At 42.9% G+C, this 14,161-nt stretch overlaps 1 protein-coding gene across 2 annotated transcripts in view; it reads left to right on the plus strand.

Annotated features, from left to right (window-relative positions):
* The window catches only part of LOC117265630 (uncharacterized), a 29,892-nt gene that overhangs the window by 1,320 nt on the left and 14,411 nt on the right, over positions 1 to 14,161 (plus strand). For both annotated transcript variants that reach the window (XM_033640218.2, XM_078171425.1), the window contains exon 2: positions 8,359 to 8,610. In XM_033640218.2, coding sequence (XP_033496109.1) covers positions 8,359 to 8,610 — 252 coding nt within the window. The remainder of the gene's footprint in view (positions 1 to 8,358; positions 8,611 to 14,161) is intronic.

A 14,161-nucleotide genomic window follows, 5' to 3' on the forward strand; every position in this document is an offset into this window, starting at 1 on the left:
GATAAGAAATTAGCTCTCTAGCTCCCCCATTTTGTTTGATGGGGTCAATAATGGAGGGGTACCCTCAGATTATGTGTGGTCACATGCCTTCAAAGTTGCGTGGTGATGGGTGAAACCCCTGAGATGTTATACACCTTTATGTGATGAGCCATGCCCTCCGCAATATTCATTGCCTTATAGAAGCTCAGTTTTAGTAAGTTTTCCAACTTTTGCCAAGAGGGAACTTTAGATATTGGTCCCTAGATTATGTTCACCCAGTTTCATGCAGATCGCTCAAACTTCCTAGGAAGAGATCGATTTTAAGTGTTTTTCCAAAAATTCAAAATGGCGGAAAATCTATATAAGCGGAAGTTATGGGTTCTTGTGGCAAATTCCTCATGTTCCTCATGAGGAGAGGCATCTCTGTGCAAAGTTTCATGTCTCTACGACATACGGGGCATGAGATATGCCCATTCAAAGTTTGACATTACAATCAATTCAATTCAATTCAGCTTTATTTAAAGTGTAAAATCACCATAAACATGGTCTTGAAACACTTTACAGTTCACATAGACAATAATACATTAGAAAAATACAAATTACAAATAAAAAATACAAATTACAAATAAGCACAATTATTTACAATAACAATTAAATAAAAGTATGCAAAAGTGCTATCAAGTCGTACCATATGCTTGGGAAAATAAATAGGTTTTTAGTCTAGATTTAAAGATGTCAATGGAGCCTGCATCCTTAACTAATCGGTTGCTATAGTGCCCCCCTTTGGCCAATTAATGTAATATTGCTTCATTCCCATCCTCCCATGACCCTCTATCAAAGAGCATGGATACCAAGAGGCGAAGCTCCGTTGAATTTTTGCCAACAGCCGCTAGGGGCGCTGCCGCCATTTTGGACTGTTGAGCTTGGACTGTAAAGAAAGTAAAAGAAAACAGTGTAGTGCAATTAACTGCAACAACTATCAGTGGAACACTCCGCACCTGGCCTTCCACCGTTTCCCGAAGGATCCCGACAGGTAAGAACTCCTGAGGTGTAAGTTTTAAGGTGTTTTAATATCAATTTAATATGCCAGTTTTGTTTTGTTGTGTGTGTGTGTGTGTATATATACATACATATATATATATATATGTATGTATATATGTATAAACAGTGCCCTCCAAAAGTATTGGAACAGTGAGTCCAATTCGTTTACTTTTGGGTTTGACATCAAAAGATGAATATGAGACGAGATCAACATTTCAGCTTTTATTTCCAGGTATTTACATCTGGATCTGATACACAACTTAGAAGATAGCATTATTTGTAATGGAACACAAAATTTTTAGGTGAGCAAAAGTATTGGAACATATAAACTTAAAATAGATTAAAGTGAATGAGACTTAATATTTAGTTGCAAATCCTTTGCTTTCAATAACTCCATCAAGCCTGTGACCCACTGACATCACCAAACTTTTGCATTCTTCTTTTGTGATGCTTTTCCAGGCTTTCACCGCAGCCTTGTAACACTTTACCTTTTCTCAAGTAAACGTTAACTACAAGGGGGGCTCTTTTCAGGAAAATAGAAAAGTTTTGGGAAAAATAAAAAATATTTATCCCCCCCAAAAAAAACAACCACAAATATTAAGGAATAAAGATACATGAAACTCTCAACAGAGTGTATAAATTCAAATAACACACGTTTAATTAATTCCTCCCCCCAGCGCCTACACGCACGTCATGCGTAGGCTTAAATAAAAAAAAAAAAAAAGGTCACATCACAAAACCAATCTCAGTCTTTACAATCCCCAAAATAAACTCACAGTCTCAACTAACGAAAAATACAATACTGTCCATTTTCAATAACTTTTAAATGTCTTTTGATTATTTTTGAGTCCGTGGCGCACGCAAACGAAACAGTCAATCATCCATGTGTGTCAAACAAAAATAGCGCAGATCCACACAGCAAAAACCGGTGAAAAAACAAAAATATGCGATCGATCGCTGTACCTCTGGTATACCAGGAAAAATATATAAAAGAAACGATCTCACCCAGGGCCCGCGCAGTCAATCAGGGAAAGTAATCCATCGGTTTGGTCCTGGGCACACGCTCCGTCCTCTGAGGTCGAGATGTCCAGCTGGGATACCGTGAAAGGACGGGTCTTTAAGGTAACCACTGATGGGTTTCTTTTTAATGGTCTTTTTAATTTACTTAATGTCCACAGCTCGTTACTTTTACTTTATATTCAGGTCCTAACGTTTAGGTCCGCCAGCTCTATTGTTCCTTTTCCCGGTCCCTTCTTCTCCGCCTCTTTTTTTTCCCGTCTTCTCCGCCTCTTCCTCCCTAAATAATCTCGTCCATTTTTGTAAATTATCATTTTACACATACAGAAATTTACACACACAACAGCGGATACCCCATCTTATCCTTATACATGTACAGGGAATTATTTATTTATTTTTTACATAATCGAAGACAACAATCTGTTGTTTCCCAGATATCTCCACATCTTAAACTGCATTAATTAATGATTAGGTGACTCTGTCACAGATCCCCCCCCCCCCAGCCGGAGGTATCGGAGGCTGAATCCCGAAGTAGGGCTTCAGATTGACCACGTTGACTGTATCCAACCTTTTGTTGTGGTCATTCCACTGTACCTGATAATTAATGGGGCCTAACCTTCTCAACACTACAGCTGGACCTGACCACTTAGGCGCAAGCTTGGATGAGAAGTTGTCGGATGCTTTTGAGAGTGGGTGAGAGCGCACCCAGACCTGGTCTCCCGGCAGGAAATGTGCACCTCTCCTCCGGGTATTATAGTACCTAGCTTGTCTGGCCTGACTCTGTCCCACTTTCTTCATGACATGTTCAGCCATTTGTTGTTGTCTTTCAAGGGTTTTATAAGGAAATTGCTGTGGCGCAGGTGGTGAACCAATCATCCTCTCCAGAGGGCCTTTGACGATCCTTCCCAGGGCTAGTTCGGCTGGTGTTTTTCCCGTGGTTTCGTGTTGGGCTGAATTGATGGCAAAGTGGAACTCTCTGACCCACTGATCCCATTTGTTGTGTTTGTCTCCCACATAAGATGCAATCATGGTCTTTATCGTTCGGTTAGCTCGTTCTGTTAGATTCGCTTGAGGATGATAGCTTGTAGTGAACTTTTGTGTCACTCCCCAGGTCTTGCAGAGGTTTCCCATTTCGTGGCCTATGAACTGAGGACCTCGATCGGACACCAGCTCCTTAGGAACGCCGAATCGCGTAAAGATCTCATCTTTCAAGATGGCTGTGATGCGATGAGTTTTGCTGTCCCTGAGGGGGAACAACTCAACCCACTTGGTAAAATAATCTATGATGACAAGAAGGAATCGGTTGCCTTTCTTACTGCGAGGAAATGGACCCATAAGATCCACTCCCAGCTTCTCCCAGGCTCCTTCAACTTTAGTGGGCTGCATTAAACCCGCAGGCTTTTGATTCTCTGCCTTGTAGGACTGGCAGGTGAGGCAAAACTTTACATGGGTCCACACATCCTTTCGGACTGAGGGCCACCATGCCACCTCCAGAATTCTCAAGAGGGTCTTAAGTCTGCCAAGGTGCCCACTTAAAGGATGATTATGATAGTATTCCAGGAAACTGGGCACCAGAGTTTTAGGGACTACAAGCTAGTATTTGTACATCTGTACAGGAGTCCTTGCACCATGGTGAAGCCAACCCTGCCAGGTCTACTGTTAACAGAGTCCAAGTTTACCAGGTCCTTAACTTCCGGATCTACTTCCTGGGCCTCTCGTATTTCTGCCAAAGAAATTGGGAGGTCAGAGGGATCTCTGTAGATGTTTACAGCTACATAAGCTGCAGAGGTGTTGCGGGGAGACACGGCTCTGGAGAGGGCATCAGGGACAATGTTTTGGAGACCTTTTCTGTATCGTACGGTGAACTGAAACTGTTGGAGCCTCAGGATCCATCGAGTCAGGCGTGATGAGGTTTTTGGGCAGTTGAAAGCCCAGGTTAAGGCAGCATGGTCGGTGCAGACGGTGAATTCCTTTCCTTCCAGGAAATGGCGCCACTTTTCCACAGCCCACACTACTGCCAGACACTCCTTTTCTGAAGTGGAGTAGTTACTCTCAGCCCCTCTCAATCCCCTAGAAGCATAAGCTATCACCTTCTCACCCCCCTCAGTAACCTGTACTAGCACAGCTCCTAGGCCTACCTCGCTAGCATCTGTATGCACCTCAAAGGGAAGTGAGTGGTCTGGCTGGGTTAGGATGGGAGCACTGACCAGGGCCTGTTTCAGCTGCTCAAAACTTTGCTGGCTTTCTGCTGTCCAGGCCCACTCCACATCTTTCCTAGTGAGACGATGGAGGGGAGCTGCAATGTCGGCAAAATGGGAGATGAATTTGTGATACCATCCAACTAAACCAAGGAATCTCTGCAATGACTTAACATTGGTGGGGGTTGGATATTCTGTCACTGCCATTGTTTTCTCCGGATCCACCTGTACACCCTTCTCAGATACTACGTGACCAAGGAACTTCAGCTCTCTACAAAAAAAATGGCATTTTTTCATATTGAGAGTTAAGTTGGCCTCATGAAGTTTTGCCATCACGGCTGTCAGATCTTTGAGATGTTGCTCTGGAGTGGGTGAAAAGACTATGATGTCATCGATATACACAAAGCAAATCCGCCCTCTCAACTCCCCCAGGACCCTCTCCATCAGATGCTGGAAGGTTGCACCTGCGTTTTTCAAGCCAAATGGCATGCATCTGAATTGGAAGAGGCCTACAGGTGTTATAACAGCTGTTTTAGCTTTGCTTTCCTCCGCCATTGCCACTTGCCAGTATCCAGATTTTAAGTCAAGGGTGCTGAAGACTGCTGCTCCGTACATGGACTCCAGTAATTCATGGATCAGGGGCATGGGATATGCATCCTGCTTTGTCTTAGCATTTAGTGGCCTGAAATCAACACAAAATCTGGGAGTCTTGTCAGGTTTTGGGACCAGAACCACTGGTGATGCCCAGGCGGATTGGGATGGCTCAATGATGCCATCTTTCAACATTTGCTCCACCTGTTCAATTATTATTTGGCGTTTGTAGGGGGACACTCTGTATGCTTTGCAGCGGACTGGAACCTCATCAGTGGTAAAGATGGTATGCTCTTCCACCGTGGTTCTCCCTAGTTTCCCTGAACACACTTTCGGCCAAGCTTTCAACAAATCTCTCACTTCAGGAGGGTGATCCTCGAAGTCTGGAGCAGGTTCCTCTTGAGGACAAACAGACTCTGTCACAGCCTCTTTCAGTTGTTGTTTGTTTTGGGGGGTTACTCCCTTCAGTCTCCTCTTCAGCAGGTAAAATGCATGCTCTATTGGGTTTAAGTCTGGAGACTGACTTGGCCAGTCTAAAACCTTCCACTTCTTGCCCCTGATGAACTCCTTTGTTGTTTTGGTAGTGTGTTTTGGGTCCTTATCTTGCTGCATGATGAAGGATCTCCCAATCAGTTTGGTTGCATCTTTCTTTAAATTAGCAGACAAAATGTTTCTGTAGACTTGTGAGTTCATTTTGCTGCTGCCATCATGTGTTACATCATCAATGAAGATGAAAGAGCCCGTCCCAGAAGAAGCCATGCAAGCCCAAGCCATGACATTACCTCCACCGTGTTTCACAGATGAGCTTGTATGTTTGGGATCATGAGCAGATCCTTTCTTTCTCCAAACTTTCACCTTTCCATCACTTTGGAAAAAGTTAATCTTTGTCTCATCAGTCCATAAAACTTTTTCCCAGAATTTTTGAGGCTCATCTCTGTACCTTTTGGCAAATTCCAGCCTGGCCTTCCTATTCTTCTTGCTAATGAGTGGTTTGCATCTTCTGGTGTAGCCTCTGTACTTTTGTTCATGAAGTCTTCTGCGAACAGTAGATTGTGATACCTTCACTCCTGCCCTCTGGAGGTTGTTGCTGATGTCACTAACAGTTGTTTTAGGGTCTTTCTTTACAGCTCTCACAATGTTTCTGTCATCAACTGCTGATGTTTTCCTTGGTCTACCTGTTCGATGTCTGTTGCTTAGTACACCAGTGGTTTCTTTCTTCTTCAGGACATTCCAAATGGTTGTACTGGCTATGGCCAATGTTTGTGCAATGGCTCTGATTGATTGTCCATCTTCTCTCAGATTCACAATTGCTTCTTTTTCACCCATAGACAGCTCTCTGGTTTTCATGTTGGTTCCACCTCTAAATGCAGTCTGCACAGGCAAAACCTATCATACCCAATCTGAAACTGAGCTCAGACATTCAGTGCTATTTATTGTTTGAATAATCAATGTAATTGGGAGACACCTGGGCAACAAAACACACCTGTCAGTCACATGTTCCAATACTTTTGCTCTCATGAAAAATGGGTGGGTTCAAAAAAAAGGTGCTATCTTCTAAGTTGTGTATCAGATCCAGATGTAAATACTTGGAAATAAAAGCTGAAACGTTGATCTCTTGTCCCATATTCATCTTTTGATGTCAAACCCAAATATTTTCAGTCTACAACAAAAATAAAGGAATTGGCCTCACTGTTCCAATACTTTTGGAGGGCACTGTATATACATATACATATATATATACATGTATATACACACACACACATACATACATACATATATATATATATATATATATATATATATATATATATATGTATATATATATATATATGCATATATATATATATATATATATATATATATATATATATATATATATATATATGGCCTCTTGGACCATTTATATCAGAACAGATTACTGCTTTAGCATTAAAATATATCATATTAAAAAGCCTATATATTATTATTATTACTGTTCCCTTACTGTACAAACTGTAAATAAATCTTTATTCCTGACTATGTGACGTCGCCATTAATATGTTTCTAGTTAAAATATTGAATTTTTTTTTTTTTGGTAGATTGGCTTATGGGGTGATTTTGAAGGAGTAATTAAGTTAATCTTCTCATAAGTGGATGTAATATGTAGAGATGCCATCTAGGCCGTTTTTCTTTGTTTTGTTTTTTTTTAAAGTCTATATTTTGCTTTACAAATATGTGAAAAAGCAGCTGTGACCAAGCTACCACGAGGTGAGTAGCATTGTAAGCATAATTAATAGCGATATACTTGAGTTTGTCTGTGTGTTTTTGTATGCAAGCGGGTCTGCTGCAGTCTGCTGACGGTCCAAAATGGCGGCGGTAGGACAAAACCATGGGCGAGTCTGTTGCTATGGGCCGTTCTGTTGAGCTTCGCCTCTTGGTATCCATGCTCTTTACCTCTACCACTGTGCCAAATTTCACATGGATTGACCAAGTCAGTGAGGAGAAAAACGTGGAACAGACACACAGAGTTTTCATCATTATATAGTTAGATTGTACATACACAAAAAAGGGATCCCATGTCATGCAGAATTTCCTCAAGGAGCCCCTCGTTATGCACCTGATTCTTTCTACTTCGACAAAATTAAGGACTTCCCTTATCCACAGAGTGTGTGAAGCAGGTGTTGGGGACTTCCACTTGACCAGACGTCTGGCTAATAAGGTAACAAAGGCTGTAACGGTTTCTTCACGGGAAGAGAGAGGGACTGTGGGTGGACATACACCAAACCATGCAATCACAGCATTAGGTTCAACAGATTTTCCAGTAACCTTTGACAGTGATCAAAAGATTTTTAAAAGTCCCCTCACTCACAGAATGAATGTTAAGGCAAGGCAGCTTTATCTGTACAGCACATTTCATACACAAGAAGGAACAGGAGGTTTTGTTGGATGAAATTGGATGGTGCGCATTAAACCTGTTCGTTCTTCGTTTCTTCGCAGTCATCACAGGGTAGAGCAGGCAGTGTAAAGAAGGAATGTTTTTGGCTTTGACTTAAACATGCTCAGAGTCGGGGCTGTCTGACATCATCTGTGAGGTTACTCCAGGTTTGTGCAGCTTGATAACAAAACGCTGCTTCACCATGTTTTGTTCTGGGACAGTCAGTAGGACTTTGAATAGACAGATCCTTTATTGTCAGAGCAATCCATTTAGCAGCATGTAAATGTTACACATGCACCAACACACACTCGCTAAGTTTCAGTAAGTTTCAGCAAGTTTCAGCTTGCGTTACATATTATTATTGACATGGTTGTTGCTTTTGCAATGTAATGTTAATATAATGTTTCATCGTTTGCATTTTAAAAACTGTACTTTTTCCTGTTTGTTCCAGTTGTTGTTCATTGTGCTTTGGCAGCACCAATAAAGTGTCTTTGAATTGAACTGAAAAATGTGTTGAGGGATAACAGAGGCGACGCTTCGCCCCTGGAGAGCGGCAGGTTGGCGTGCACAGGAAGTCTACCCACTCATTTCTCTATTCATTTATCTCGTCATCATCAGGTGTAGGTGCGGCAACACCCACACAAATTTCCCCCAAGTGCCATGACACAGCGGAGGCTTTTCCCCACCAACATGCCCAGCCTGAGAAACCTTCATGGGAGGGTGGAGGAGCAGCTGGATGCATCACCTCCCTGGTTAAAGAGGAACCCTCAGACTTGGAGACGGTCATCAAATGGGAAGTGTGCGAGGGGAGTTTGCTGGAGGGTCAACGTGGAGCTGAGTGTGTGCACAAGGAAAAACCTGCAAAGAGAGGTAAACTCAGCCACTGATGTTATCTCAATAACTTCGAACTCTTTGGTGTGCCTGCAAAGGCAAGTCTGTCTGCAGAACACAGATGAGGCTGTTGCAGTGGAAAATGACATACGGGCGGCTACAGTATGAACATAATTATGAACGTGATCTGCAGCGTGTCCATCTCCTGAGGTTTTTGAGCACTATAGGTCGATAAATAACAGATGCTACAACCTCCCTCCCACAGAGCTACAGGTTTTACTCAGGTGGTAAATGTGCCCACAAGAAAAACCTGGGAAAAAGGTGGGCTTGTGAGGGTGTCACTATGTTTCAAACGAAGTCGCATCTTATCAGATGATCTAACAATATCTGAAACCTCCAGACGTCCTGGCATCATGGGTTTGAACTTCTCTCTCAACCACTCTTTTTTTCCACTCTTCACATAACTTCAAACGCCAGGTAAACAGGTATTGTGTCACCCTTTTGAAAACAGAAAACAAAAGAAGACAATGACACAAATATCAAGTGATTGACAGAGAGTTGAAGTGTAGAAATGAAAAGGGATTTATTTCCAAACTTAAACACAAGGTTTTCCTAATGTGGGGGAGGATGGGACAATCTAAACAAACCAGTATAAGAATACCAGAGGCCTGTACTGTGAAGCAGGATTTGGAGTTAGCGAGATAACTTCAGGGTTAACTCTGGGTTCTCAGTGCTACAAAGCTGGTTCTTTTACTGTGATAAATCACCGTGGTAACTGATGCTGAACAGCTAACCTCCTCCAGAGCTGGTCAACTTCAGAGTATCGGATCACAGCCTGTCAACACCCTGACCTCTGACCAATCAGTCTCAGGTAAAAAAAAAACAGTAGCCATGTAATATTAGAGGTCAGCAGTAATAGAAGGTCATTGCATTGTTTCAAGGCTCTATTTCCACTGGTTTTAAAACAGAGCTTCTAACAAACACAGATCGTTTCCACACTAAACACATGATTTTAGCGGGATTCTAACACATGCAAAGTTTATTTTAGTCCACAGTGACAGTGCTGCTACTTTTACACTCTGATTCCACCACTGCAGCTCAAAATAACATGAGACACCTGTGTCATGAGGACTAGAAAAAGAAATAGAAAATGAATCCACACACTGTTAATTTCCTCCTGTTGTTATAAATGTTGCATTTCGGTCAGATAGACCTCATCAGTCATTAACTACTTGTCACGTAATTTAAGACTCGGCCTAAGGTGGCTTTTTGAATAGTATTTTCAATATTTCTTCATTTCTGTTATAAGATTACAGAATATTATTTACACCCAACACCACTGATTTTACTGTCTCGTAGTCGCAGACACTTGTGGTACCATTTCATCTCATATGATATGAAGCAGCCTTCTTCATTCATGGTTTTGATGATGTTGCTTGTAATTGACACACTCACGGCAGGACAGGAAAACCCAGAGTTGACTGAACTGGTTGATAACCAAGCTTTGTAGTAGCGGTTATCCAGATGGCCAATGTGACGCATTAGTCAAGCCAGATAACAAAAAGATATCCTGGGTTATTTGAACTGGTTTTGTGTTACAAGCCTCTTCCTCTGAAAACAAAACACAAACCAAAAACCGAACTCTTATCTAAAAAAAGAAAGCTTCACCAGACAAATAGAAAGGTGGCAACAACTAATAAACCTAGTGTTTCTAAATGTAAAATAACTACGTGAGTGAAGTGTATAAGGTTCCCACTCACCTATTGTCCTCAACCACCCGCTACATACGTTTAATATAACAATGTTCTCAAACAGAGCAGCAGCCCGGGCTGTCGAATTGCAGACTATCAGAGAGAGTCCTTTATTGAGGACCCTTATTGATGATCGGCAGGCTGGAAGCATCAGGGAACCAGTTAGCAGACTGACAGCTGCACAAGTTGGAAACCAATCAGGGGCCGTATTCACAAACATTCTGAGACTCTCAGAGAGCTCCTCATTTAGCCTAAACATTTTAAGTAAGGAATCCTCGCTTTAGGAAAGTTCTCAGAGCAACTCTGAGCAGGGAAGGAACAGAAACTGTAGTGGCCATCGAACCACAAGAAAGGCCACTAATGGGAATCAGAAGTCATTTCCAACGCGTGGTGTAGCCAAAAACGAGGTCTGCCATGACGTACCGTTCAATACTTTATTAAGTTTTGCAAAGATTAAAAACCATCTACAAAAACGGGTGTACTCGTTTAAATACCGAGCTCGTGTAAAACATACAAATTAACTCTATTGCACATACAGACCCACGCGCACGGTTGAAAAACTGTATGGCTTTCCCTGACCTAATTTTCCATCAGTAGATCACCTGTGACTCCCATATATAGGTCAAGTGATTATTTACCTGCCAATCACCAGGTGAGATGATGACATTCACACAACCTATCCCACTCCCATACACACACACACACACACACCATGCACAACACACAACACAATTAGCCACAACACCCCGGCCCCTAATTGTTACTGTAGCGTAACAATTACACCCTATGAAATGTGGCACCAATTATGAGTCCATAGTGCAAGTGTGTGTCTCAGTCCATAATGTCCATGTATGTGTCCATAGTCACAGACAACCCTAAGATGGAAATTTATGTCAGTCTTTCATTCAGCTTCCTGAAGAAGACAGATCTTAGTGATCGGTCGCTCCAGTATGCTGCACTTGGTCTGGACCTTGACAGACCACACCAGTCCATTTGTGTCAGGAAAGGTCTGCAACACCTTTCCCAACAACCAGGATCCACGGGGGGCAGTAGAGTCTGCTACGATGACGATATCTCCTGTAACGAAGCTCCTCTTGTCCTTTAACCACCGCTGACGCTCCTGTAGTAGTGGCAGGTATTCCCGAACCCATCTGTGCCAAAAGAGATCCGCCAGGAACTGAACTTGCTTCCATTGTCGTTTAGTGTACAAGTCACCTTTCTCAAAAAGCCCAGGTGGTAGAGCAGGCTTGCCTTTCAGTAAAAGCAGATGATTGGGAATTAAGGGCTCAAGATCATTAGGATCATCGGAGACCTTTGTAATGGGACGGTCATTCAGTATGGCTTCCACTTCGCACAGAAAAGTGTGCAATCCCTCATCGTCCACATTTTGCTGACGAAGTACATAGTTAAGCACATTTCTGACCATACGAATGATTCTTTCCCATACTCCGCCATGATGTGAAGCAGCAGGTGTGTTAAAACTCCACTTCACTCCAGATTGAAGTAGTGATTTTTGAATTTTCTTGTGATTCAGAGCAGACAGAGCTTCTCTCAGTTCACGTTCTGCTCCCACAAAGTTGGTTCCATTATCTGATCTGATGTGTGACACTTGACCTCTTCTGGCAATGAACCTGCGCAGTGCATGGATGCAAGAACTTGTATCCAATGAGTATGCCATTTCCAAATGTACTGCACGACTGGCCATGCAGGTGAAGATAACCCCATAGCGTTTGATGAGGCTGCGGCCAACCTTCACCTCAAATGGGCCAAAATAGTCTACACCTACATTTGTGAATGGTGGGAGGTCGGGCTGAAGTCTTTCCTTAGGTAGATCTGCCATCTTTTGCTCAGCCAGCTTTCCCCGATAACGTCGGCAGACAGCACAGGAGGAGAGAATCTTTCTGGCAGCAGCATTAGCACTGGTGATCCAGTATTTTTGCTGAAGCCTGGAAAGCAGGTGATTTCTTCCACAATGCCCTAATTGTTCATGAATGTGGCATAAAATGAGAGTGGAGATGTGTTGATCTTTAGCAAGAATAACTGGGTGTTTTGTGTCATCTGGCATTGCTGCTTTGCTAAGTCTCCCTCCTACTCTCAAGAGTCCTTTTTCCAACACTGGATCGAGTTTGTAAATATGACTGCTTTTCTTGACTCCAGATGCTCCATTTTCAGAGCAATTATTTCATCTTAAAACCTATCGAGTTGACAGAACTGGACAATGGCTTGCTCTGCAGCATCAGTATCCTCTGTAGACAAAGTTTGGTTACCAAGTGTAGTTCTGAATCTTTGCATCTCCTTTTCCACTGTGCTCTTCTGATGAGTCTCATCAAGTTTGCTGCTGGACACAGAAGCTTTTATTTCCTTTCGCTTCTTACTCAATACCTGCAACGTCTTTTTCACCTGGAGAAACCATGCAACTGAGATTCTCAACCTTTTCCACGATGAGAAATAACTTATCAGCTGATCTGTTGCAGTCCTTCTGTCCTTGATAATGATGGTGTTCACTGTAGCCTCTCCTTTGACCTCTGGGTCATCATTACTGATAGGAGCAGGCTCCACGATGTTCACAGGCAACTCTCTTTCATTTTTGAAAAGAAAGTCAGGGCCATGAATCCATCTGCTGCATACAAGAAAGTACTCAGCTTTCACACCTCGAGAGGCCTCATCCGCCAGGTTCTGCTTTGTGCCAACATACCTCCATTGCGAGACAGCAGTAGTTTCTCTTATGGCAGAAATCCTATTGGCTACAAAGGTGTGAAAGCGCTTTGTTTCGTTCCTGATGTATTTCAGCACTGTTGTGCTATCTGTCCAGAAAGTTGATGTTTTCAGCTCTAACTGCAGCTCTGCTCTCAGCAACTTATCGACTCTGACTGCAAGCAGAGCAGCTGTTAGTTCCATCCTTGGGATTGTAACCTTCTTTACTGGAGCAACTCGTGCCTTTCCTAGCATGAAGGCTAGATGGGTCTCATTTCTTTCATTTTGCAGTCTCAGGTAGGACACTGTGCCATAACCATTTTCACAAGCGTCTGAGAAGTGATGTAGTCGGGCACTGGTGATTTGTCCAAAATCTTTGGGTTTGATACATCTTGGCACACTGAACACACTGAGGTTTCGGAGGTCATCCAGCCACCCCACCCACTGCATCTGGTATGTATGTGGGATTTGATCATCCCAACTGAAGCTCAACCTGCAGAGGTTTTGCATCATCAACTTAGCAGATAGGGTGAAAGGTGCAAGAAAACCAATGGGGTCATACACTGAGCTCACCACGGACAAGATACCCCGTCTTGTGGGTGGCCTTTCCTCAAATGCTAACTTGAACTTGAAGGTGTCAGTTTCCACACACCACAACAGTCCCAGAGTTCTTTCAACAGGGAGATTTTCTCTGTCCATATCAAGTTCCTTTACCTCCTTGGCCCTTTTTTCCACGTCAGTGGACTCCAGAACTGACCTGCTGTTGCTGATCCATTTTACCAGCTGAAATCCTCCCAAGTTGCATACAGCTGTCAGGTTTCTCACTAGGGCTTTGGCCTCTGCCTCTGAAGACAGGGACTTCAAGCAGTCATCCACATAGAAGTTGTGCTTGATGGTGTCAATCACATTTGCTGGAAAATTTGCTCTGTTGTCCTCAGCAGTTTTCCTTAGGGCAAAACTAGCACAGCTGGGCGATGATACTGCACCAAACAGATGAACAGTTATCCTGTATTCAGCTAGGTGTTGTGTCAGTTTGCCATCTGGCCACCACAGGAATCTGTATCCTGTTTTGCGACCTTTACTTGGTGGTACATTGCTTGAATGTCAGCCATCACTGCCACTGTCTCTTGACGAAACCTTGTGAG

Source organism: Epinephelus lanceolatus, chromosome 10, assembly GCF_041903045.1.
Source record: "Epinephelus lanceolatus isolate andai-2023 chromosome 10, ASM4190304v1, whole genome shotgun sequence".
In the NCBI taxonomy this organism is placed as follows: Eukaryota; Metazoa; Chordata; class Actinopteri; order Perciformes; family Serranidae; genus Epinephelus; species Epinephelus lanceolatus.